The sequence below is a fragment of the Gekko japonicus genome, unplaced genomic scaffold (genome assembly GCF_001447785.1).
Source record: "Gekko japonicus isolate JY-2015 unplaced genomic scaffold, Gekko_japonicus_V1.1 scaffold1086, whole genome shotgun sequence".
Taxonomy (NCBI): domain Eukaryota; kingdom Metazoa; phylum Chordata; class Lepidosauria; order Squamata; family Gekkonidae; genus Gekko; species Gekko japonicus.
In genome coordinates, this window is record NW_015165270.1 from 187,032 (window position 1) to 214,067 (window position 27,036).

The 27,036-nt window shown below is 43.8% G+C and overlaps 1 protein-coding gene across 1 annotated transcript in view; it reads right to left on the reverse strand.

Annotated features, from left to right (window-relative positions):
- Positions 1-2,360: 2,360 nt before the first annotated feature.
- Positions 2,361-27,036, reverse strand: part of SPATA5 (spermatogenesis associated 5) — a 226,150-nt gene continuing 201,474 nt past the window's right edge. Inside the window, 1 exon segment of the mRNA XM_015410217.1 lies at positions 2,361-3,222. Within this exon segment, the coding sequence (XP_015265703.1) occupies positions 3,046-3,222 (177 nt within the window). The 3' untranslated portion in view covers positions 2,361-3,045.

The window sequence follows — 27,036 nt, forward strand, 5'->3', positions numbered from 1 at the left end:
GAGGAAATAGTGGGGAAGGGGGCAATGAGATGCTCCTTCCAAATTTTTCAGGTCCTTCATTTTTGCTAATATAAATTCATTGTTTTCTGTCATTTGCTACTAGCATTTTATTCCCTGAGAATTTCATTTACATAAAATTTATTCTCCCATAAATTTGCTTAAGTTTTTTTTTTGCAAGTTGGTTACTCTGTTAATGAGAAATACTTTCAGGAGCAGAAACTGCAGGCCAATTGCAAACTCTGTGTGTGTGTCTGTGTTCCACTCCTGTGTCTGCACACACTGATCTGACTCTGGTGACTGACCCCTTCTGGGAGCCTGGAGGATATTCAAAGAAGTGGCTGAATAATGGCTGCCCCCACCTCCCACCTCTGGTATTTCAAGGAGGTCTCCCATCCAAGTACTTGCCAGAGTCGACCCAGCTTAGCTTCCAAAATCTGATGAGATCGGGCTATCCAGGTCAGGGAATTGATCACTGGGATTCTTATTTAGCAATACTTCTAGATCCTTAGATCTTCCCAGGCATTGGCCATAAATTTTTATCTACATCTTCACTACCAGTGTGACTAAAAACTTGTTGCTGGCCAGTTGGCCGTGAAAAAAATGTCTTTCACAAGGATATCTTCTTTTATTTTTTTTTTAAAAATTTGTTTTTATTAATTTTAACAGCGTAAACACAACAAAATTAGGCACAAAGAGCAATTACCGGCTCAATTAAACAGCTTTTCTTACATAACTCCCACAGTATCACAGTAATGTCAAACATTTGTATAGACTAAGTACCAAACAGTTAAAAGAACAACAGCTTCTTGTATAGCGGGTTTTTTGGAACTGTTTCACTATTTTCTAAATAACTAATAATAGGAAACCAATACTGCCTGAAACCACTTTTGGTATTTCTCTGATTGCATGGCTGAGGAGTTATAAGAGGTGCGCCAATAAATAAAGCATTCCCAGATTTTGTTCTGCCAGGATGTTATTGTCGGAACATTTTTATGCTTCCATTTTTGTGCAATTGTTAATTTTGCCAACATCAGTAAGGTCGATACTAGTGTTTCCAATCTTTTTCTACTCACAGTTGTACACCATGTCTCCAGAAAGATAGATTCTAAAGTGCAGGGTAAGACATTATCAACTATTAATGCAATTTGTTGTATTATCTGTGTCCAGTAGCCTTTTATTAGTGGACAGGACCACCAGCAGTGCACAAAGTCCGCAACAGCACCACAGTTTTTCCAACATTTGTTTGAAATCTTAGGATTTATCTTGTGTAGGACTGCCGGGGTCATGTACCACCTATTTAGTATTTTGAAAGAAGTAAACCTGATGCTAAAGATATTAGAAGTGTTACTGGGTGATGACCAGATGGAAGTCCATTGATCTTCCATGAAGGACTTCTGGCAGTCTAGATGCCATTTCTGTTGAGACTTGAGAGTAGTTGTTTTTTCACCCTTTAATAGGAGTCTGTACAGCTTGCCTATCATTCCCTTTATTTCTCCCATTTGAGTTTTTAAGTAGCTGCTCAAAGTCATTAAGATTCCAGCAGACAGCAGCACGGTGTACCAAGCAGGTGAGCATGTTTTGACGCTTTTTTATTAAGCATGTAGAAAAAATACATTTAAATCACTATTGAGTTACATGAAAAATTGTTACAGCTAATTGTAAAATTTCTTAAAACTTCAATATTAAGATCTGAAGCCCCTTGACAACATGGCCTATTAAATGGATTTTTTAAAAGCCTAGAGAGAAAGCTAAAACATTGCCCTGTAATCAGGACACCATCTCTTTTTGTTTTGGTGAACAGAATGTTTGCAAATGTGATTGTTATAAATGACACATTTTGCAAATGTTTGATTTAGATTTAAATTAGATTCTGGCAAATATATAAAACAAGCTTTTAAAAATCTTTCTTAAAAACAGTCCATGCTGTGGCCTGGAGAGCCAATTCATTCATTTATTTTTTGGGTGGTAAAGATATCATTTTCATATCAGCAGCTATTCAGCATATCTCCACATGAAAATTATAACATCACCTAATATGACTTTTTAATTTTCATGTGGAAACAGTTCGATTTTATATCTCTCACACACACATTTTTAATGTTTCCCTCACTAGGTAAGTTCACTTTTTCATATGAGGATCTAATTTCTCATAAATAGATGTGCAGAGGATAATGAGCTGATAAGGATATTTATCTATCAAACGACACCTTCCCATCTTGTCTACAGTCCCTTGTATTCCTTTTACTCCAGCTCTTTTCCACAGGCAATCCTGCTCTTCATAACTTCCTTTCTCCATGTCTGCAGGTTATATTCTCACTTCTTTCCTTTTCCAGGCATACAAGTATGAAGAAGAAGGGGTTTGGTAGCCATTACTGTTTTGCCCAGTTTACTGGCATAGTTCTGCTTGAAATAAGTAATAGTGAAGGTGTGTGGAGGATTTCAGCCTGTATGCTTACATGGAATGTGGTGATTAGAGTGGGGAGACAAGGACTGATTTCCTCAGAGAGTAACAGTTTTGAGAGGGAACAAGGGTTGCCTAGCGTCTGAGGGGTGGGTCAGGTTGTTAGCCAACTGGTGAAAGGAAGATTCAGAACTATCTTGACTTTATGACTGCAGAGGGAGAAAACAAATTGGGTCCAGTGGGTTCTAGGGTATGCATGTGGGAAAGAAGAGAGAATTAAATGGTGGATGTTTAATGGATTCTTATATAGAATTTTAAAAGAAGTGAAACGATTACTGTTTTAAAAGAAAAAGAGGGCTAAAATGGTGGCACCATAGTAGTACTGTTATAATAATGACACAAAATTATGGCAGGCTATATTATTGGAGAAATTAAAGACATTTGTATCACACGAACAAGGTTCCCAACTGCTATTCAAGCACGTTTATTGGAAAACTCCTGCATCAAAGTTCACTTCGAACATTTGACTTACAAAAATAGTTTGCTATCCAAAATGCCCTTGGTTTAATAGACTATATGCACTTCAAATAATAGAAGAGTTCCTGGATCCCCCATTCCACAATATGGATATATCAATTCATGTTTCATAGTGAATGCAACCCACTCTGCTGCTGATAACTTTCATAGAACTGTTGTAGAGAATATGGAATTCGAGGGGTTACAATAGCCAAAGCTTGTTGAAAATGCTGCCCCATAATACTCCTGGCCTGTATATCTTCCTGAAGGGCAAGAAGGGCAGCTTCTCTACAAACAGCAGTTATCTGTAAACGAAAAAGAAAAACGTTCATTAAAACAAATGCCACTGCAACAGTTTATCCGCTGAAGATCTGAGGTTGCTGCCTCCTCTCATGCTGCTGCCGCCCCAGCGGGATCTGTTAGATCGCACTAACAAAGGACTCTTAGAGTGATTCAGCAAGTGATTCAGCTTTATTGGAAGTAACGAACAAGCACTCAACTCAGTAAGAAACCAGAACAGAAAACAGTGGGAGCTTATGCTCCTTTTAAACATAACCGGGCTAATGTAGCCACGCCTATTTACAAATAACAACCAATGAGATTGCTAGAATAAAGACCAATGGGAGTCTTTCCCTCCTAGGGAATGGTATCGTTCTGATTGGTCGCTGTTACGAAGCGACCAATAGGAAGTTCGCTCAGAGGAGCCCTGGTCTGGCTCGAAGCTTAACAGGGGAGTCCTATGAGGTGATTCATGTAATCATTTCAATACATTACAATTCCTCCCCCCTAAGTTAAGCCATCATCCCAATTGTTTTATTATTTACAAACATGCAATCAACCCTTGTACATCAGTTATTCCAACAGTATTTACACTCATAGTACTTCAGATAAGTCGGCATTTGCCGCGAACGCTGGGACCTGCGGAGCGGTGCAGGCTCCACGGGCAGACAAGGTTGTGGGTCAGAGTGGGGTTCACTACAGCCTGGATCAGGCACAGACTCGACTGGGATTTCAGCCCCGCACACAGGGTTCTGCCCTGACTCGGGGACAGTACCGGGCCTTTCGGTACTCACCGCCTGCTCTGGGGGTGTCCACTCGACATCAGGGGATTCAGCCGTCGGAGAGTCAGCGCTGTCCCTAGCCCAACGTCTCCTTAACTGATCTATGTGGCGCCGCCATATTCGACCGTCAGCTAACTGCACCACATACATTCGAGTACCCACAGAGTCGGATATAACCCCAGGAAGCCACAAGTGCCCGTTTGCATAATTTCGTGCGAAAACCTTGTCCCCTTTTTCAAACATGCGCACCTTCGGTTGCGCAGTGGTACGCTCGGACTGATCTTCTGATAGGTCTGGGTGCATACGGTTCAAACGGGTCGTGAGTCTCCGCCCCATTAACAATTCGGCCGGACTACGGCCTGTAGCACTACAGGGGGTGGTGTGCTGCAGCAAAAGAAAGGAGCCCAGCCTCTGGCTCCAGTCCCCTTCGTCCATTTTACCCAGGGCCTCTTTGGCCGTCCTGACCATCCGTTCGGCTTGGCCATTAGATGCCGGATGGAAAGGGGCCGAAGTCATTTGGCGTATGCCATTACTCGTGAGGAAGAGCCTAAATTCCTCAGACACAAATTGAGGCCCGTTGTCACTGACGATGACGTCAGGCAACCCGTGGGTGGCAAAAAGTCGGCGGAGCGCATGGATCACAGCAAGTGATGTGGTCGATTTCATATGCACGACCTCCAGCCATTTGGACATAGCGTCCACCACAATTAGGAACATTTGCCCTTGGAGAGGGCCAGCAAAATCTATATGCAATCTGGCCCAGGGTTTACCAGATGACTCCCAGCCTTGGGGTGTAGCTTGTGGGGGATCGGGTCTGACTTGCTGGCATTTGGGACACCCTCGTACCCATTCTTCGATCTCTTTGTCCAGCCCCGGCCACCAGACATACCCTCTGGCCAACGCTTTGGTGTGTACCATACCGGGGTGACCCTCGTGCAGCGACTCTAACACTCTCGTCCTGAGTTTGTCAGGAACCACCACCCTGTTCCCCCATAATACACAGCCCTTAGAAATGGATAGTTCATTTTGACGGCTTTTGTAAGGGCCGAACTCCGGTTCAACGCTTCCAACCGGCCACCCCCTCCAAACCCAGTTTAATACTCGGGACAGCACGCTATCCTTGGCCGTGTGTGCTGCAATGTCCCTGGATGATACCGGGGGTCGAGGAAGCTCCTCAATTGCCAAGACCTCACAGGCGGGGGCAGGGTCTGCGCCAATGTCCGGCACCGGGCACCGGCTGAGGGCATCCGCATGCCCAATCGCTTTCCCAGGCCGGTGCTCTAAGTCAAAATCATAAGCCTGCAAAAATATCGCCCATCTAAGCATGCGTGGGGACATGATGTTTGGCAATTGCTTATCGGGCGCAAAAATCCCCAGTAGCGGCTTGTGGTCAGTGACCAGCAAAAATCGTCTGCCAAAAATAAAATCATGGAACTTTTTGACAGCCGCTACCAACGCCAGACCCTCCTTGTCTATCTGGGCATAGTTCCGCTCTGCCGCAGATAGTGATCTAGAATAAAAAGCGATAGGCGCTTCGCTCCCATCAGGCATCAGATGGCTTAAAACTGCGCCTACTCCAAACGGTGAAGCGTCAGCAGCTAACACCAGGAGCTTGTGTTCATCATAATGCGTGAGTACGGCATTAGATGTCAGCAGCTCCTTGACTCCCACAAAAGCCTTTTCCTCGGCCTGCCCCCACTTCCATTTTGCCTCCTTGTGCAAAAGCGCGTGCAAAGGGGCCGCCACTGATGCCTTATGCGGTAAAAACGCATGATAAAAATTCAGGAGTCCTAAAAAGGATTGGAGCTCCTTCTTACTCACCGGCCTGGGGGCGTTTTGGATTGCAGATACCTTCTCATCCGTGGGGTGGACTCCCTCTGCGTCAATGCGAAACCCCAGGAAGTCCACACTTTCCACCCCGAGCGTGCATTTTGAGCGCTTAACTCTGAGGCCGGCATTTTGAAAACGCCTGAGGACCTCTTTAACCCGGTCCAGTAGTTCCTGTTCAGACCCGCCCGCAATCAGCACGTCGTCAAAATAGGGCACTGTGCCAGGTACCCCCCTTAGTAGACGTTCCATGAGGCCCTGAAAAATCCCAGGTGCTACGTTGACCCCGAATTGCAGCCTGTTCACTTTAAAAGCCCCTTGGTGGGTTACAATTGTTTGGGCCTCGGCAGCCTCCGGGGTGACAGGCAACTGCTGGTATGCCTGGGCCAGGTCAAATTTGGCGAAAATCTTGCCACCCCCCAGGGAAGCCAAAATGTGGCTTATTACCGGGACCGGGTACGAATGTTGCTGCAGCGCCTTGTTAATCGTACATTTGTAATCGGCGCATAGTCGTATGGACCCATCTGATTTGACAGGGGTTACGATCGGGGTCTCCCATTTGCTGTATGGTACTGGCTCTAAAACCCCTTGCTCAACTAGTTTGTCAATCTCTTTTTCCACCTTATGTTTGAGAGACACAGGTACTTTCCGATACTTCAACCTAATAGGTTTGACTGACGGATCTAAGTCAAACGCAACCGGGGGGCCCTTGTACCTTCCCAACCCTTCGGCAAATACATCAGGGAACAGGTCGTACAGCATGCCCCATTTATTTTCAGACATCCTGTTAATCCCAGAAATACCGATGCCCAATGGCTCAAACCAATCTAACCCTAGCAGGTTAACCCGGTCTCCCTCTGCAATCAGGAATGACAGTTTAACACATTTCCCCTTATACTCAACAGTAACAGAGTCCCGTCCGGCCAAGGGAATTCGGTTGCCCTGGAAGTCGGACACTCTGGTTCCCGCAGGCTGGAGCCGCCGCCGGCTTCGGTTCGGGAACAACTGGCGCCAGGACGCGGCAGAAATCACCGTCACGGACGATCCTGAGTCCACCTCCATTGTACAGGGTCGGCCGTCGAGGAGTGGAGTCACGGTGATCTTGCCCTGGCTGCTGGTGCGATTTACGGCCGATGCGCTCGACAAGGTCGCCGTCAACTGGCAGCTTGCTTCCGATGCTGAGGAACGGGTCTTGCCTTGGGTGCTGACTGGAGTGCCCCTCTGCGCTGACCGGTTGTTAGTTGAGGGATCCTTCTTCGCTGATCTGCAGACTCTGGCCAGATGACCACGCCGCCCACACGCTCTGCAGTCGACATCACGAGCCCAACAGGAGCCGCGCTGGTGCTTCCCGCCACAACCGGAGCAAGGCTTGACGTTGGTAGTCTTCGCTGGGGTCCGCTTGCCTCGAACCGCGTTGACGTCATCATCCGCGTCTTCGCCCTCGCTGTCTCGTTGAGCGTGTATACTGGGCTCTGCCACCCGCTGGCGGACCTCCTTCGTGGACTTCTCCGCTGCTTCCGCGGCCACGGCCTCTTCGTAGGCCACTGCCCAGGTCAGGGTGGTGCGGGCGAACAGCCTCTGTTGCAGCCTTTCATCTTTGAGACCGCAGACGAGACGGTCTCTGAGGGCTTCCTCCACGTTGTGGAAATTACATGGCCGTGCGGCTTTGCGAAGGGCCGCCACGAAATCTGCGATGGTCTCGCCTCCGGCCTGGTTCCGCTTGTAAAAAGCGTGCCGGCAGGCGATCTCCGACGGTTGTGGAGAATAGTGAGCCTTAAGCTTCTCCGTGATGTCAGCGTAGGTGACAGTCTTTATATCAGTTGGGGCCACCAACGACCTGGCTATGTCGAAGGTCCCCTTCCCGCAGGAACTCAGGAGGCATGCTCGTTTCTTCGCCTCATCGGTGATGTCGTGGGTCTCCAGATGGAACTCGAACCTGGACAGGTAGGAGTCCCAGTCTTCTGAGGAGGGTTCGAAGCACTCGAACTTCTGGCTTCCAGCCATCGGGGGAGACTTGGGCACCGGAGCTGGTGGCGCCTCCGCCGGATCGGCTGCTGTGCTCTGCCCGCTTTCTTCCGAGTCCGAAGTGTGGATGTCCGCAGGGCTGCCTACCTGCTCTAACATCCCACTTTCGTCGCCAATTGTTAGATCGCACTAACAAAGGACTCTTAGAGTGATTCAGCAAGTGATTCAGCTTTATTGGAAGTAACGAACAAGCACTCAACTCAGTAAGAAACCAGAACAGAAAACAGTGGGAGCTTATGCTCCTTTTAAACATAACCGGGCTAATGTAGCCACGCCTATTTACAAATAACAACCAATGAGATTGCTAGAATAAAGACCAATGGGAGTCTTTCCCTCCTAGGGAATGGTATCGTTCTGATTGGTCGCTGTTACGAAGCGACCAATAGGAAGTTCGCTCAGAGGAGCCCTGGTCTGGCTCGAAGCTTAACAGGGGAGTCCTATGAGGTGATTCATGTAATCATTTCAATACATTACAGGATCCAAGGCACAAGAGAAAGAGAACACCTCGTTTTGCAGCACCCCAGCAAGGTTTGTGGTGGGCTGTAGTGGAAGGGCCCCTGCAGCGCACCCTGGGACCCAGGTGGCAGCCATCCAAGTACAAGCCACACTTTCTACCTGCTCTCACACTGATGCTCCCCTTCCTGGTTGGAACCCAAAATGACTGCATGGACAGTGAATCACCCCCACCCCCCCCACACACTCTTTTATAATTTTCTTGAATATTAATGGAAGTATCTGTGGATTTTTTTAAAAAAAGGCATGGCAAAAGTGCATGCTGTTGTTTAGTTACCAGAGTATCAAATGTAAGTAAAGGCAGATGATTCAAAGCCCAGAAACAACAGAGAGATGGTCAAATCCCCCCTCCCCCATACTTGTTCCTCTCTTGTTCAAAACATCTGCTTTAAAAACAACAACAACAACATAAACACAAACCATTCAAAGTGGAAAGCAGGAAGGCAGAGACGTGCAGAAAAGAGAAGGCAGCTAATAGCTCAAAAGCTGAGATATGTTCTTTAAGCTCTCTGGACTTCAGGCAGCGGAAACAGCCTCATGTTAATGTCATTCTAAAGACACATTACTGTGGTGAAAAGTGCTTGAGGAATGAACAGAGAGACCACGATTTTCAGTGTAAGAAGGAAAACAGTGATTGATATTGATTGCGCCCTTATGTGCGCAAATGAAAGAGCCAGCTGAAATGCATTTGTCAACCATTCAGCATATTTTTCGCTGTTTGTTCATTTGGTGAAAAGACTTGCACTGCCTGTGCTGAAATGACGGCGACCAACATTGTTTAGGATTTTTAGAAGATTTAACATGCGTTAAGGGAAGCCTTCCGGTGGGGGATGGGGCGGAATGCAAGGATCTAGACAGCTTTGTTAAGTTTCAACAATATTGCTGTTACCTCAGATCAGCTGTGCATTTTAATGCTTTAAAACACAGTGAAGACACTACATAACAAAAAGCCTGCCCATGCTGCCACTGGACAGGAAACAAACACCTAGCAGTAGTCTACCAGCTAATCCAAAAAGCTCAACTGCACGTCATTTTTCAGATAAGTTTAATGGTGACAGATATCTTAGTACATTTTCTTCTTCTGTAGCCATTTTTGGATACCAGTGATACCCTCTCCCCCCAACTGCCCCTCCATTATCTGTGCACAGGCTGTATATACATATAGATAGCACTTGCCCAAACACATTTCAAGAAACACTGCCAACAGCATGCACAAGTAACTGCCCATTTTGATGGTGACAATGTTTCAGTAACATGAAATTGCTCTCAGTGGCTCTGGAAGTCTGTGGAATTTTTAAAAATTCCCTAAGATATCGAACAGGACACTTCAAAGGAACACTAAATTTCTTCCCATTGCCTGTCTTATAGCCCAAAGATGATAAGTTAGAGTTAACTACCCAGCTGCTTTTTACAGCTACAGAAGTTTATGCAATTTTTCCTTTACACAGGGACACACAGAGAAGATTTGATAATCTCTACAAGAAACCAAGTCCACTGAATTTATAGCATCCAGCATGACCAGTCAATAGGGGCCCAAATGAATATGAGATGCTACTGCCCAACTTCTAGGCTAGGCAGGGCTTTTTTTGTAGAAAAAGTCCAGCAGGAACTCATTAGCATAATAGGCCACACCTAACAGCAGAAACACATTAGCATATTAGGCCACATCCCCGACAGTGCCGCTCATTAGCATAATAGGCCACACCCCATGCCTTCCTTTGGTTTGCCCGGGCAAGCCTCCCCTAGAAGGGAAGGGAAGACAGTTTAAATTGTCTTCCCTTGGCTTGCCCGGGCGCCGCTTGGCTGTGAGGAGTCCAGGCAAGTTGGCCCTTGGAGGGGAGGGGAGGGGAAGCAGTTTAAACTGCCGTCCCTTGGCTTGGGTGCAGTGGGTGTGGCCAATTCTGAAGCCAGCCGGAACTCCATTCCTGTGTGTTCTTGCCCAAAAATAGCCCTGAGGCTAGGTGTCTCTTTCCCCTGAGGCTAGGTGTCTATTTCCCTGCCTCCTTCTACTTTGAGAGAGAGGAGCCAATTCTCCAGAACATTTCATTTGCACCTACCTAGTAATGGAGGGACCAGGCAACTGTGCATATGCAACCACAACATTTTAAATGGTTGCTAAAGACTAAGGTAGTAGATCCAATGGACAATAAAGAAGAGCTACATCTCCTGCTGCACTGGCAGAGAGGATGTCTACATGGTGGAGGGAAGTGGAGATGGCAGTTCAGGGGCCACCAGGCATGATCATCAATGAGTGGTAGAGAGCTACTAGTGTGGGGCACAGGTGGAGCAGGAAGACTCAACCAGGGAGCTTCCCATCTCACATTAAGTACATAAGAAGAGGCCTGTTGCATCATATCAGTGGCCCATCTAGTCCAGCATCCTGCTTCATACAGCAGTCAACTAGTTGTCTTGGAGGACCAAGAAAAAGAAGCCAAGACCTTGGCCTTCCCCTGAAGTTACCTCACAGCATTCATATTCAGAGGCAGAACCTGTGACTATGGAGGTTCTCTTTAATTACTATGGCTAGAAGCCACTGATGGACCTCTCCTCCATGAATCATACCACTTTTGCCAGGCCCAGGAAACAGCTCTCTGTATCCACCAGCCTACTTTTACTTGAGGGACAGAAAGCAGGTCACAGCAGGAAGCTCAGCCACCCAATAGCTGCTGCTCCAGTTTAAGAACAGAATTCCCTGTGTCTGTGTCATTGTGAATAGGCAGAGACAACGCCTCTCTCCTTTTGGATCTGTGCATGTGCATGATGAAGGCTGTAGGTTTTGTGTTTCACATATTACTTGAATGTGTAATACATATACTGACATATATGTAATTCTCTGTTCTGACTATTTGGAGCACTCTTCCATGAGACCAGCCTCAGCATTACCCATCTGTAAAATGAATACATGTCTTTTAAATGCTTAATTCCTGAATTCCCTACATCTGTCTGTGTTTGCATATGTGATTGAATATGCTGTAAATGGCTGGGCTTACCTGCTTTCTACTCTGCATGTATTTTTAGTTCTTGTTCTGAGCTTGGGACACAGCTGTAGTCTGGTGTTAAACTGATCTACATTGGCCTGTTATCTCAGGTGTGTCTGTGTTTCCTGGAGACAGGGAACTGGTAAGCAAGTCCAATAGCCTTACATAAATGTAAAACTCCCCACAAATGGTTACAATTGCTTTACATGACCTACTGTTTTTTAAAAAGACATGATGTTGACATATTAGCAATCTTTTTTATTATTTCTAAGCCTCTAGGCATACGCTGCAGTCCACCCACCTTCTCTGCAACAACAAGAACTAGGCTGCTGCCACACACGCTAAGTAATCCACTTTCAATCCACTTTCAGTGCACTTTCAAAGTGGATTTTGCCAGTTCACACAGTAAAACTCCACTTTGAAAGTGCACTGAAAGTGGATTGAAAGTGGATTACTTAGCGTGTGTGGCAGCAGCCCTAGAATATTTTAAATGTTACAGGGCTTCCATGTTCAAGCAAAACGGCCAGATGACCTGTATGCTGAATACATGCAGCTGACAGAACTGCAGCTCTAATCTTAGGGGGAAATAACAGAAATTTCACCATGTACTACTGGATGCACAAGAGGACACCTTAATAATTTTCACCTCAAATGCCTTTGATCAGTCCCTAGTTAAAAAAAACAAAAGAATGCTCTGTGTTAAAATGGAGATTAATATTAATATTGGTCTAAATGAAGAAAACAAAACTCACTGTCAATCAGTTGTGGTTTCCTGGGCAAAAACACATTTACTCCTGAAACCATGTGCCGATAACCTGACAATTCATCTGCCAGGATGAATCAGCCAAGATGAATGGTTGATTCAGCTTTCTTAAGTCAGGTCCATTGTGGTTTTAAGCACTAACTTTCTTCCAAAGGGCTGAAAGTTCCTTTCAACTTCTTTGTATTTGAAGTGCTCCAAACAAGCTTTAAAGATTCTTAAAAAGACTAAGGGAGAGGGAGAGGGAGAGGGAAAGAAAGAAACGAGCTTCTGTGCTCAAGTCTTAGGTATTTTCAAGAAAGTGGCTTGGTTAATGCATCGTCTGCCAGGAACACCTGTGAACTATTGAATTTAATTGGGCCTGCAGCTGGTGCAGATTGTATGTGCAGCAAGTGGCAGCCTGATAGGCTGGCCTTGTACATTGTGCATTTTGCCTTTCCTTTCTTTCAAGCTTGTTTCCCCCCCTGTAGATGGTTACAAGAGACTGCGTGAGAAAAGGATTAGGAACCTGAAGCAGATTGGCATCCTGTGGTGGTTTGTGAATAGTGCAAATTGTGGCGCTTCCCAGAGGAAGACTACCTGCAAAACGACATGCTAACATGACAGGGGTGCCTCCTAGGCACCCCTGAAAGCAGGATTAGAGAGTGGGAACACCAACTTTCCCACTCAGCATGCAGGACAGTGAAAAGGCTCCAACGGGCCTTTTTTGGGGGGGGGAAGGAGGAAAAACCTGATGGTCAAAGCTAAGAAAACACTTAGTTTCCCCCCCCCCAGTCACATGCACCTGCTTAAATTGCAAATGAAACTCACAAAAAATGAACAGGAATCATTCAATTTTTCAAGAAAATCCAATATAGATGAGAAGAAAATTAAGGCCATAACGTATTCAAGCAACGACATGTTCAGACAACATGGTGGCCTGGGGAAAATACTGCCATGTGAATGTTCCTGGAAAAGTGAGTTAACATCACAGGCTAATTATAAACATTAGATTTACTGTTGTTGCCTGTGTTTGAGTCCATCAAGTATTCAAATAATATTTGGTTTTCTCAATTGATGTGCATCTGGTTGTCCTATGTCTTTAGAGATAGAGTGGAAAGGCAATAAATGAAACGAGTTCCTAGAATAAACACACCAGCCATGCAATAAATGGGCTGTGGTCAGATGACAGGCTTGGCACGGTCTGGCCATGCCTCTATTTAATCCAGTATTATTTGCTCCAGAGAGGTTTGTCCAAACATGCCATCCTTAACCCACCTCACCACGTGCTCACTTCATGGTTGACCATGTGCAGTAACCACAAAGTGGGTAGTCAGGCTGCATCCTTTTTTAAAAAAGTCTTTCACACATGAACAGAAGCGTTAATTCAAAGCACCACTCCATTTTGACAGTTGGCCCCTCTCAGCCTCCTTCGCTTTGCCTTTCTTGGATGCTCTTAAACAGCAACTCTGAAGCAGAATTTTTTTAAAAATTTTCCAGCTTTATCCAAGCTTCCCTGAATTAGGGATGCCAGCCATCCCAGGCTCCCTGCTGATATGGGAGCCTAACTAGGGACTATTTCCAAGGTTTTCCAACCCCAAAAAACAGGAGAGAGGGTTGGGGGGGGGCGTTGTTGCTCAAAAACAACTCCCCTGGGGGTCCTGATCTTGACAGAATGTTTGAGTGCAGAAACATACAAGCTGTGATTAAAAATCCTGGGTCAAAAATCTGTTTATGCGCACATCGCTAACTGGATTAAAAATGACCCACAGGTGGAAGTGTGCAATCTGACTTCCCAAACAGCTTGATTTTGGAAGAGAGTACAGACATCAGGAAATGCACAGCGAGTCTAGTTCAATCCATAAAGATCATATTTTTTCCAGTGTCAGAAAAGTCGGGGGTGAGAATGGGGCGCTGACAACTGGGGAACAGGATATGGATGTTACTGAACGAGTGTTTTTAATCCAGAGGGGAGAAGCAGCGACATCAGATCAAACAGCTCATCTGATCACAGCCACGAAGAAGCTTGTGTTTGAAGGTTTTCATGGAGCTTAGGCCTAACCTTTCTACATGGAGCTTTTACAAAGACAGTGCTCATTCTCAATCATTCTAAGAATTAGTACCCTCAGGGTACAGTCTCAGTCTCTCATAAGCTTAGACTCTATTCTGTTTCTGAACGTTTAGTAGACAAGGTACCTTTCCAAGGAAATACATCAAACGTAAATTCCAATTAACACTTGTAACTATAAGCACCAAATGCAGGTCATTTTCCAAAACACACTGATTTGATACAGATCCCATCACTCTGGCAAAGATGTGGCAGGACTGCACCTTTAGCAAAAGAATTCTGTATTTTAAAAAACAACAACACAAGTTTGCACATGCTGAGACAGAATATTTTTAAACAACATTCTCTGCCAAGGGCTAGTTTCAGTTATATTTGTGGAACTTAACTACACACACACACTTCAGTGCAAAACTAAGCTTCATTTGTAGTTCATTTTTAAAGAGTTATTTCTTTTTGAGAAAATGTCATTTGTAGACACTGCCAGTTCTCTCTAAGAAGATCATACATTATCTACAGTATCTATAGATATTCCAGTAAAGCTTCCATAAATGCTATATATTAATACCCTTATGAATGTGGGACTATTTTTAAGATAGCGAAAGTACCATGCAATTTAGTACATGTAAGATGTCATTCAGAACACTGTTCAGCCATGGGCACTACATTTCAAGAAGAATATTGACAAGTTCAAAGAGATCTAGAAGCAAGTTGTGAAGAAAACAGACTAGAATGCAAGTAATATATTGAAATACTACAGGAACCAAGCATGTAAGGGAACAGAAAGGATTAAGTGAGGATAGGTCTAATACTGAAAAGGAGAACACCTAAACAACTGTATGTCCTATAAATTGAGGAGAGAACAAAAAAGCTACATCCCCGAATGAGAATTCAGGCGAGATTACAAAATGTTACACATAAGTAAAAATGACCAAACTATAAAAGCAGATCAAGCAATAAAATAAACTGCTTCAGTAGGCTACAGCAACGCCATCTTTGAGGCTTCCAGAAAAAACATGGATAGCATGTGTCAAGAACTTTCTTTCAAGTCAGGCATTTGGTCTATCTGATCCACTGGATCCCTTCTATAGCCTGGATACTCTGGTAACCAGACACTATAAATTGTCAAGGGATTTCTCTGCTGCATCTCCATTTTCACTCCATGTTTATAAGACACAGTCAGCTGTCATAACTAGCAGACCTACAACACTGGTCATAGATATCCTCTGAGAAACAGGAAACTAGCCTAAAAATTGTGGCCTCACAATAAATTAAATACTGATAATCCTATTCTGGAGGTGGGGGAGTGTGAACAGATTATTAAACTCAAATATCAGAGAGAGGACAGGCTAATTCTCAGAAGTTGTAGGCTATCAGCTTCTGAGAATTCAGGCATTTATTTTAACTGGCGATAAAACAGGGACCTATTAATAGGTATCCTGTCTGAACCAGATATGAAGGAAAGGAAAAAGACCCACGTACGGTACACACATACGTTTCCTGCGGAATCCGAGACAGCTTTCCTCTGTTTGTCAAATTGATTCTTGCTCTTCTTTCAAGTCCCCATTAAGGAAAACAACACTTGCCATGAACAATTCTACTCCCGTCCAGCAACAGGCTCCAGAGAAGCAGCCACAACAGAGAAGTTACTTGGACTGAGAAGCCAAGGCAGTCAATGGGTTGGATACAGTAATGCGACATGGAAGGGATGATGGTTACAGATCTTTCCCGACAGTAGTTTCCAACTCTGGATAGTCTGTTCCCATGGGTCATGGGACTCATGTGGTCTAATGGCCTTATGAGTTGGAAGGATGCAGTTGGAAGGGGGAAGACTCCACTGACAGAAGAGGGAGGAGAGGGCAATTTTGTCCTCTTCTTCCTCACCACTGTAGCTTCCCTACCCATGCATGCAGTCTTTTCCCACGTAGCAAAGCCATGGAAACATACGCTTCTGTCATTTTGGGACCCAATGTGTGTGTGTGTGTGTTTTCTGCATAGGACTTAGAAATGAATCCTTGTAACAACACAGCTATTAATAGCAGGATAAAAAAGAACCCTGCAAGCTCCTGCACAGACTATGCATCTGGATTATGAAAATTTGTGCATCCAAGCATGGCCCTGTCAAGAACAAACTCTATCCTTGTTTTTCAGTCCCCAACCTTGTCCAACATACACAAGTCAGAGAAAAATAATACCAGTGTCTTTCCAAGATTGTATGGCATTTGTGTTATTTTTGTGCTAAAGAGATTTGACAACATCTTTGAGAGGATCAAGAGGATCAAGCCTCAGAGTTTCTGTTGGCTAACTTCACACAACAGTTCTATATTTACTTAAACACGATTTTTTAAAGATAGGCACACAAAACTTAAGGGCTCATCTGCATTACAGATTTTATGGGCAATGAAAGTGCTACGGTTTTCCAGATATAAAATCCAGTTTAGGTCATTATTAGTTCTATGATTCTGAGTCCTTATATCACTCCTCTCACAGTACGGTCGTCATAAGTGTCCTCCTCATAGTGTACTTTTTCATAGGTCTGTCTGGATATCACCTGTGATTTTTCCATGTCAGTTGGAAAAAATCATGCATAATATCCAGACACACCTATGAAAAACTGTCTTCTGTCACTACAGCTATAATGTGACCACCACCACTACCACCTTTATCACTCTGCAAAACCTAGAGCCTTTAGGGACCACTAAGGAAGGACAGGGTCAGAATTCCAGTTATTTGGCTCTATCTAACTCTTTAGGAAAGGTCAAAAGGGAAGGGTTCCAGGTTTAAGTTCTCTTTCCTAAGTCCCAAGTAACTGAAACAATTTCCCCCTCCCAAACAAAATTGTCTGTGCAGGGTGGTAGGAGCTCCTTGGAGCTGTGAGGAGATAAATCACAGGATCTATCTCTTAGCTTACGTAACTGAAGGCGGGATGGCTTTGGCAAGTAGGATGCGTGTCAGGCATCAGCTGGCAGAGCCCACATGGAAAAAATTGAAAGGCCTAATCTGCTTTTTGTAAAAGTGCTTATCATATCATGTTTCAGCATGATGCAGTTGACAGTTTAATGAACGAGTAATTATATACACCTATAGCATTTTTATCCCACTCTTCCTCAAAGGAACTGAGAGATGTACATACGATTCTGTCTTCCTCATTTTATCCTCACAACAAACCTGTAAGGTAGGTTAGGCTGAGAGACAGTGACAGGCCCAAGGCCATCCAGCAAGCTTCATGGTACCTTTGAACTCAGTTCCCTTAGATCAGGGGTGGCCAGATTTGCTTAACATATGAGCTACATAGAGCAAATGTCAGATGTTTGAGAGCCCCAAATATTACACACACGTTTTTATTGGGGAAATATTCAGATTTGCTTCTTATTAACATTAAATGAGATTGCTAAAAATAAAAACAAAAGGGGTAAAACAGATATTGATAATGATATTTGTTTGCTAATGATATTTATTGGTCTAAGAGAGAGAGAGAGGTGGAAAGAAAGAATGAAAGCAGTGGAAAGAAAAAGAGAAAGAGAGAGAAAAAAAGAAAGCAAATAGATGTTGGAGGGAGGGGAAGGAAGAGAAAGAGGAGAGAGAAAGGAAGGGAGAAAGAGAAAATAGAAAGAATGGAAACAGATGGGGAGGGTGGGAGGGAGGAAGGAAGGGAGGGAGGAAGAGGTGGAAAGAAAGCAACTTTAACTTTAAATGTGTTCTCCAACCCCCCATGACCCCACACCAGCCGGCTTGGCTTGGAGAAGGGATTTAAAGAGAAAAATGCCTTCTCCAAACCAAACCAGCTGGCCGGCTAGCCAATGTAGCAGGGCTTGGAAAAGACAATTAACTTTAAATGGGGAGGGAGGGGAGAAAGAGAGAGAAAGAAAGCAGAAAGAAAGCAAGTTGATGGGGGAGGGAGGGAGAGGTGGAAAGAAAACAACTTTAACTTTAAATATGTCCTTCAAGCCCCACACCCCCACGCTAGCTGGCTTGGCTTGGAGAAGGGATTTAAATAGACAAATGCCTTCTCCAAGCCAGCCAGCTGGGGGGTGGCTTTGAAAATGCATTTAAAGTTAAAGTGGCTTTCTTTCTCTGCTCTCCCCCACCTCAAGCCTACTCAGGGAGGGGAACACTGGCTGGGAAAGGGAAGACAGATCAGGGAGGCATGCCTCACCTTTGCTTCCACAGCCGCCTTGCTGGGAGCTGCACAATATGTGTGAAAGCGCCGCATGTGGCTCCTGAGCCACAGTTTGGCCACCCCTGCCTTAGATCCTGGTCCAATACCTTAACCACTATGCCTCAGTGGCTGGTTTACAAATTACTAGTCTACAACCGATTTTTTCTTCCTTCCCTCCATATTATACATTCACATGCACCAATGAACTGCATGCATTTTCTCTCATTCAGAATGCTTTATACCAGGTTCACATGGCTGTTAGGCAAATGTCATTTCAAATGTTTACGTTTTTCAGTCCCTTGTATGTAACCTTTTATGCCTGTGTACAGTGTTAAGGATGCAGATTTTATTGTTTTGAGGTATTTAGATTACACTATTCCCCATATTTAACTCTGTTCTTTGAGTAATTTGCCATTGAGTTTCACTGTGCTTTCAGTATATCAGAAACTAATGGAGAATAGCTCCATCAATGGCTGTTAGCTACAATGGCTAAATGGGAATCCTATATTACAAACTGAAATGCTAAGGATTAGTTTGCACTGGGAATCAGTTAAAATATTCTTTTTTCCCTTACTGTCTCCCTTTTCCTATTTGGTGATTACCATATGATGTCACAGAGAATATTGTTTCTGTATGATTTTTATTCCTTTGGAAAAAAGATGTTTATAAAAAAAAATTATAATAAAACAGAAGAATTTCAATTTATATTGTTATTGTTAAAGGTTGTAACCAGCATGTTGATTTAAACTCCAAAACAAACTGGCAGCCAATGTTGCTGTTTTAAAATAGGTAAGAGGTGTTCCTGTTGGCTAGCCCATGGCAAAAGTCTGGCTACCGCTTATTATTTCCATGTTGTCTTCAAGGGCAGCCCAATATACTGCATATTACAGTAGTCCAACTACGAGGTGACAAAAACCTGAATTAGGCCCTGACCTGGATAGCCCAGGCAAGCCTGGTCTCCTCAGATCTTGGAAGCTAAGCAGGACCAACCCTGGCAAGTATTTGGATGGGAGACCTCCAGAGAATACCAGGCCAGAGGCAGGCTATCAAGCCACTTCTCTGAATGTCCTCCGTGCCCTAGCAGGAGTCGTCAGAGGTCACCATGACTTCCAGGCACAGGCACGCACACACACACACTGCACACACAAAATGCAAAAAAAAAAAAAAAGCCCAACCCTGAATTAGCCTGGCCAAGTTAGCTGAGTCTAAGAAAAGACAAAGTTGGCTAACCATTCTTTAGCTCCGCATCCACTAGCTTTTCAAACAGCAAGGCACCTTGGAAATCAAAATCAGCTTTCCCCACTATTCCTAAGCAGTCACATTTCTTGCTAAAGACTTGCAAAGTCCTCATAACAGAGTATTACCTAAAGGTAAATTGTCTTCTAAATAGTACAAGCCAATGTTATTAAGCTAGGGAGAAGATCACACAAGACCATCAGAAGGCAGATTTACAACACTAAAGGCCTGTTGAACTAACAGATTTTATAAATGAATATGACAATAAGGAAGATTTGCCGTCATCCCACTGTGAAATAATTTAGATGCAGAATGCATATCAAGTTATGATGCCCTGGTATACCTATCTCTCCTTATATATAATTCTGTTTTGGTCATGGACTCCCCTGAACATTCCAACACGCTCCGAAATTAGTTGACTGAATGATCTGTCATTCAGAGGGTCTACCTATCCACTGGCTGTGTTCCCTGAGTCCTGCCTCCAACATTCTAAACAGTTTGCTGTTCCTCTCTGCTCCATAGCCAGTCAGAACACAGAGGTTATTTGCATATCTGGCCTCATTGGCCTTTGCCTCTAACATTCTAAACAGTCTGCTGTTGCTGTTGGGAGTCCTGAGGAAAAAAACATATCTCAGTCTCCCAGTGGGGCCTGGAGATCTCCCAGAAACCACCGTGTTCCCCAGCCACAGCACATCATTTCCCCTACAGAAAATTTCCCAGCTATTACAACTTGAGGTCTCCAGCTATTAAAACTGGTGTCCAGATTACCAAGATAGTTCTCCTGGAGGCAATGGCTGCTTTGGCCAGTGGACTCTATGGCCTTATACCCTGTTTAGGTCCCTCCGCACCCCAAATCCTGCCCTCCCCAAGTTCTACCACTCAAATCTACAGGTATTTCCCAATCCAGAGTTGGCAACCCTGTAACTGGCTATGGAACTGTTTTCCAGACTCTTGGAACCCAGAAGACATGGCATAGTAGAAGGTGCTTTTCTACCTTAGCTGCCACTGCATAGACCCAAATTAACATAAGCCAACCTCCAGGAGGCACCTGATACAACTGATACCTGATACAACCATTGCATAGCCCCAAATTAACATAGATCAGGGATGGAGGGAACCATGCCTGTTACCATGAGGCTGTCCTCCCATACTACCCACTTGGGGCAGCAAAATGACTTGAGACAGCCCTGCCTTATAGCTAAGCAGAAGGAAATAAAAATGGCTTGCCTCCTATTTTCCCCTTCCCTCTGCCAGCCCACCAGCCACACCTGGGGCACTCACCTGGAGCTTCCTTCTAGCGTTCGTTGTATTTCTTCCCACAACGAGCCTTATTCCTAGTAATATAGATTACCAAAGATCCTCTTTATGAAGATATAGGTCATTCAAAAACCCATGAAACTAATATTTTGTGACTTGGACCATTCTGGAGAGGAGAAGGTCTTTCCTTGCTACATATACACAATATTAAAATTTCATTGCCAGCATTGTATGTGATGTCATTTCAGAGTTAATTTTTAATTTCCTGCCTCTATTGCATGCAAAATTTTCAAATACTTTTCACATTCATTTCAGGGCATGTGTGCATAAAGTTTGTTGCTCTATAAAAGAAGCCAGGTATTTTAGTCATCTCACATGCAAAACAGGAATATTTTCTATTCCTATTTTTTTAAAAAGCTGTAATTTGCAACAGACAGGAGGCCATAAATTTTAGCACCTTCCCCATATAATACCCCTCCTTGAACATCCAATTTATTTTGCTTTAAGTCACTTAACTGATGATTGCATTAAACCATAAACAAATGAGAAGTTCTGCTTCTGTTGTTAGAAGTCCTGCTCCCAATGTTTTTGAAGAAAATTAAGTAGCTTACAAATTAAAAGCTCGGCTTGGGACCAAATATTTGAACATCACACTGTCCTTTCAAAGCAAAGAGGAAGTGGCTGCTGTACAAAGGACAAGCCAAGAGAAATAATGTTCAGCCTCAGACCCATGTGAAAGTGATTTGAGATAATCAAAGGAGTCTGCAAATAAGTTAAAAAACAGGACGACATACTAATAGGAGAGCTTTACAAGGAAGTCAGAAATGTAGCTGACCTTTGGCTTAACAATACACAGAAGCTTGTTAGGTGGAACACTGCTGTAACAGGCAGGAACACACACACACCAAAAAAAAAAAAAGATAGCAAAAGATCCCCTTCTGGTTTTAAAAAACCATACTACCTGCGCTGTTTTACTGAATTAGCTACAAGGAATGATGAACAGAAGGAATATAGGAGCTAGCAGTATTCTGCAAATACTTGTGAAGTAGATTGAGCAAAGGTTCACACAGTACAAAACCTCTTGTGCAAACAGAAGACCATCTTCTTTTCTCACCAGGTGTAAAATGGCTAGGGTGCTTGGGGGGGGGGGTCAACAGTGGGAGGGCTTCTAATGTCCTGGCCCCACTGGTGGACCTCCTGATGGCACTGGTATTTCTGGCCACTGTGTGATACAGAGTGTTGGACTGGATGGGCCTTTGGCCTGATCCAACATTGGCATCTCTTATGTTCTTATGGGTTACCAACCTCCATGTGGGGCCTGGAAATCTCTTGGAATTACAACTGATCTCCAGACTACAAAGATCAGATCCCCTGGAAGAAATGGCACTAAACTCCACCCTCCCCAGCCACCATTCCCAAATACCCAGGAATTTCCCAAGATGATGTTGGCAACCCTAAAAACAATCTTTCTCAGACTGGAAGTTATCATTTGCATGCAGAATGGCACTTTTAGAATCCAATCCACTACTGTCCTTTTATTTTGCACAGTTGTTTCTAATGTTAATCCTGGGGAGTTACAGATATAAAAACAAAGTTTCATTTTTTTGGGGGGGGGGCTGCATTTTTTTTGTATGTATGCATGCATGTGTGTGCCCATGCCTGGAAGTCATGGCAACCTCTGGCAACTCCTACTGGGGCACAGAGAACATTCAGAGAAGTGGCTTGATAGGCTGCCCCTGGCCTCCTGGTCCTGGTATTCTCCAGAGGTCTCCCATCTAAATACTTAGCCAGGGTCGGCCCTGCTTAGCTGCCAAGATCTGAGGAGATCAGGCTTGCCTAGGCTATCCAGGTCAGGGCTTTTCTTGTGCTGATTTCAATGAAATTTACTATTGGGTTAATTGTAGACAAAAATTAAGACAAACAGAATTTTTAACAAAACAAAATTAAACTAATTTCTATTGTCAGAAGAGCATGTAAGTTCCGAAGAAGCACGAAATGGTTCAGCATGCTGAATGGAAAAGTTGCCTTTTCTCATTCAGAGAAAAGTGGTGAACACAGAAATTATCTGTGTGCGTTATTTTCCAAAGTGATTCAAAAGGAGAGATTCAAAAAAGTTACTATTTTTAGGACTATGAAAAATTCCTCTCTTATTGGCTGTGTAGCTTTCTACCTGATTTTAGGTCACTACTAAAGGTTTATTAAAATAAACAAAAAACCAACCCTCAGACGGCCCAGGCTAGCCCGATCTTGTCAGATATTGGAAGCTAAGCAGGGTCAGCCCCGGTTAATAACTGGATCAGGGACCACCACGGAAGTCCCTTGCCTTGAAAACTCTATTGGGTTTCCAACACCATGAAAGTAAAATCCCCACTTGATGTTTCATCATCAGCATCAATAAGCCTTGAGATACCTACAACACCCATTATTAATTGTTGTTGTTGTTGTCAGAAATGGTTTTGTGCACTTCAGAGAAAGCAGCTGGATGAGTAGTTGCATAAGAAAAGCAACCCTCAATTTTCATCAGTACTGGAACAGATTCAGTTCTCATTAGGCTTGGGGGTGGTGTTTTTTTTAGACGGGATCCTATGACTTCCTTCTTTTTCCTTCAAGGGAAAAAGACTTCCTCCTATAGAGAAGGTCCTTTTCTGATGCAGAAAGTTTCCGCTGATAGAGAAAAGTTTTTCTTTGGTGGAAGGATCCTGCTTAGTGGAAGGGATTAACAGGATCCAACTCTTTTTCTTTCAAGTAATTCAGATAGAAACTCTCACCTTCATTGTGGGTTTTGCTGTTTTTGTGACTGGCACAGAGACAAAATATTTTGCCATTAGATGTAGCAATGGGAGAGAACCATGCATAGTGCCAGAGCTTGGCTTGCAGTTTCTGCTGCAATAGTTCAAACTGTTTAAGAGACAAGTTGCTTTTGCAGCCAAAAAGCAGCTTTCCGCTTTGGCCTTTGTAACCAGTGGAAGCAGAAACAGGAAGTAAACCACTAACTGTGTGCACGTTTCCCCTATCCCGAGATGTATTTCCCTCTCTAGTGAGCTTTTGAAATCTGAATTGGCTCACCATCTCTATCAAATAGGGTTGCCAGCCTCCAGGTGGGGCCTGGGGATCTGCCGCTTTTACAACTGACCTCCAGCTGACAGAGATCAGCTCCCCTGGAGAAAATGGCTGCTTTGAAGGGTGGACTCTATGGCATTGTACTATGCTGAGGACCCTCCCCTCCCCAAATCCCGCCCTCTCCTGGATCCACCTCCAAAGTCTCCAGGTATTTTCTAACCCGGACCTGGCAGCCCTGCTATCAAAGATAATTCTGTATTAATGTATGCACATTAATGTATGCTGCCCTGAGCTCCTTAAAGAAAGGGCGGATAAAATGTAGAAAAATAAATAAATAAATATCTCTCACCATGACACATGGGAGAGAAATGGAAAAACAGAACAGCTGAGAGGAAGAAAAAGTCTGGTCAAATAACAAGTGGTTAAGTGCGCGGACTCTAATTTGGGAGGACTGGGTTTGATTCCCCATTCCTCCACTCGCAGCTGCTGGACAAGCCATAGTTTCTATCAGAGCTCTCTCAGCCCCACCTACCTCACAGGGTGTCTGTTGGGGGGAGGGGAAGGGAAAGGAGTTTGTAAGCCCCTCTGAGATTCCGAGTGAAGGGCGGGATATAAATCCATTCTCTTCTTCTTCTACTCAGTTTTAAATTATTGTGGCCTTGTGTTTGGGCCAACCAGTTTTTTCTTCTCTGGAACGTTTTCACAAAAAAACCTGGTCCAATGTTATTTTCACATTTATTTCAACCATCAATAATTCAATTTTGCTTGTGGGGAACCTATTTCCTAAGCACATCCTGTGACATGCTGTGCCAGTACTCATTGTGTAAGAAATTAATTAAAGGGTTCCTATTGCAAAATGCTCGGGATGACGAAGAAAAGCAGATTGAGACACAAGTAAACAAAGTGGGCTGAAAGAGGCTGAATGGATGTGCGGGTTTTTGGCTAGTCCACATACTTGTTTTTGAACCAAAAATCTAAATCTCCCGCGTGGTCAAAATAAAGTCCTCACAAACTGAAAGCAAGGCTAAGTAATCACCAGGAATTGCCAATAATTTTATTTTACTAATGATTAAACTATGACATGTATGTATAAATGCTTATAGATGCTGCTCTTAAATGGAAAATATGTTTAACAAATCTACTCTAACTCTCCAATCAATTAAGCTACATAAATTGGGCTGGTGGTGGTTAACAGTAACAAACACTAATTGCTGGAAGACTGGAAGACACAGGCAACACACAAATTACATTATGTGATCTGGCTCTATGTTACGGCACAAGCTCATCATCACAACAGTATGACTGAAAATGCAGAACTGGCCAATTCTCTTCTTATAAGCTAACATAAATAGAACTTGTTTTATGTTGTGGCATCAACCTATGGAGCATTTCACACAACAAAGACAATGGTTTACTTTCCCCAGCCACTTTCTGCTTTGCAAAATACTTGCACATGCTCTTGATTGCAAGCAGGGCCATTCTGTGGTAGCACACACTTTAAAGAGGAAACTCGCTGTTTGTTTGCCTGGTAACGCTAAGGAAGATCGGAATCTCTATCATAAAAAATAGATATACATCCTGCAGTAAGACTGCATTTTAAAAATCAGTTTATTCCTGAGGTAGGGAGGTATGTGTATTTACGGCACTAGGTTTTTAAAAAGTTTCTCCAAGTATTAATAACTATGGAATTCCACTGCCACGTGCACAGAAATCCAAGTTCACATGTGTTACTGTTGGAACAGTAAGTAGTTCAGTGCTTGTTGGGTCATGTAAGAATGTGCAATGAGTCAGAAGCGCAATGTGTGCAGTGGTACTACCAACAACTACAAGGGTAACTGCTGTGCAAATTATCCTAGTTTACCCTGCCCTTCACTACCCAAAGGAGTCTCAGAGCAGCTTACAATTTCCTTTCCCTTCTCCACAACAGACACAGTGTGAGGTAAGTGGGGCTGGGAGAGCTCATTCAAGAGCTGCTCATGAGAACTTGTGACAGACCCAAGATCACACCAGCAGCTGCATGTGGAGGAGTAGGGAATCAAATGCGGTTCTCCCAGATTAGCGTCTGCGTTCCTAACCACTACACTAAACTGGCTCTCTATGGGTTGTTACATTTTGGCACTGAAGCAAGGAGCTGTGTAGTGGACAACTCATATCAATAGTCCTTGGAAGGACAAAGCCTAAGGGAGAAGTATATTCCCTTTTTTTTCTGGACAGGAGAAGGGGGGGAAAATATTGCTTGTGACTTCTGAAGAAATGCATGAGAGGATACTCTGGGAGAAATAATCTGCCCTGTCCCTGCTAACACTTCTTGCACATCACTGATGAGAGGTGTGGCATTTCAAACAACACAAGCATAATGATGGTCATTAAAACCTTTGACACGTCAAAGAAAACCAGTGCACATGAACACTTCAACACATACTAATGTAGATGTGCATTTGCATCTGCATTGAATTGAAAATAAGTGTCTTGTGAAAAAACAATTGACCTACAAACTGTTACTCAACAGTATCCTTTTGTCAGGTTGTAGAGAAAGGAGTTAAGCCAAAGAATGAAGTTAAACTCACGTTTCACTCTAATGGCAGCTGTAGTATCTGCGAGAGAAAAATCCGCAGAGGGCAGCAGGAGGGGATGCTTAGCTTCCCCCCCCTTTTGTGTTATTTCCCCACTACAAATATTATTTCCTCCTTTGGGGCTCAGATGGGTGCCTCAGAGGAACAGGTATCCAGCAGAGAACTGTTGCACAAAGAATACCACCACCTGCTCTCCTGATCCCAATATTTCTGTTACCTGAGCAATCACTGTTTTTGCCCATTCCGCCCTTTTGACAAAATCCCAGAGAGAATTCCATGAAGCCTGAAGTTGTTTGAAATGTTCACCAACTTATGCTGGTCTAATAAAGGATATGGGCAAAATGTAACTGAAGTTAAGCACTTTAAAATTATTTATTTATTTATTTATTTATTATTTACTTGATTTATTAATTGCCCTATCCCAGCCTATGCTGGGCTCTGGGCGATGTACAGAAGGCAAAAATGCCATAAAAACAAAAACAAATTTTTAAAAAATATTCGTATACAGTTGATAAGAGATAAAACCAGAATAAAAGATCTCAGATGGCCATTTATAATTTTCTGTTCCTATTCTGGACTGCCCGGCCATTTAGTGGGGGGGGGGGGGGGGGGGGGAAAATTAAACA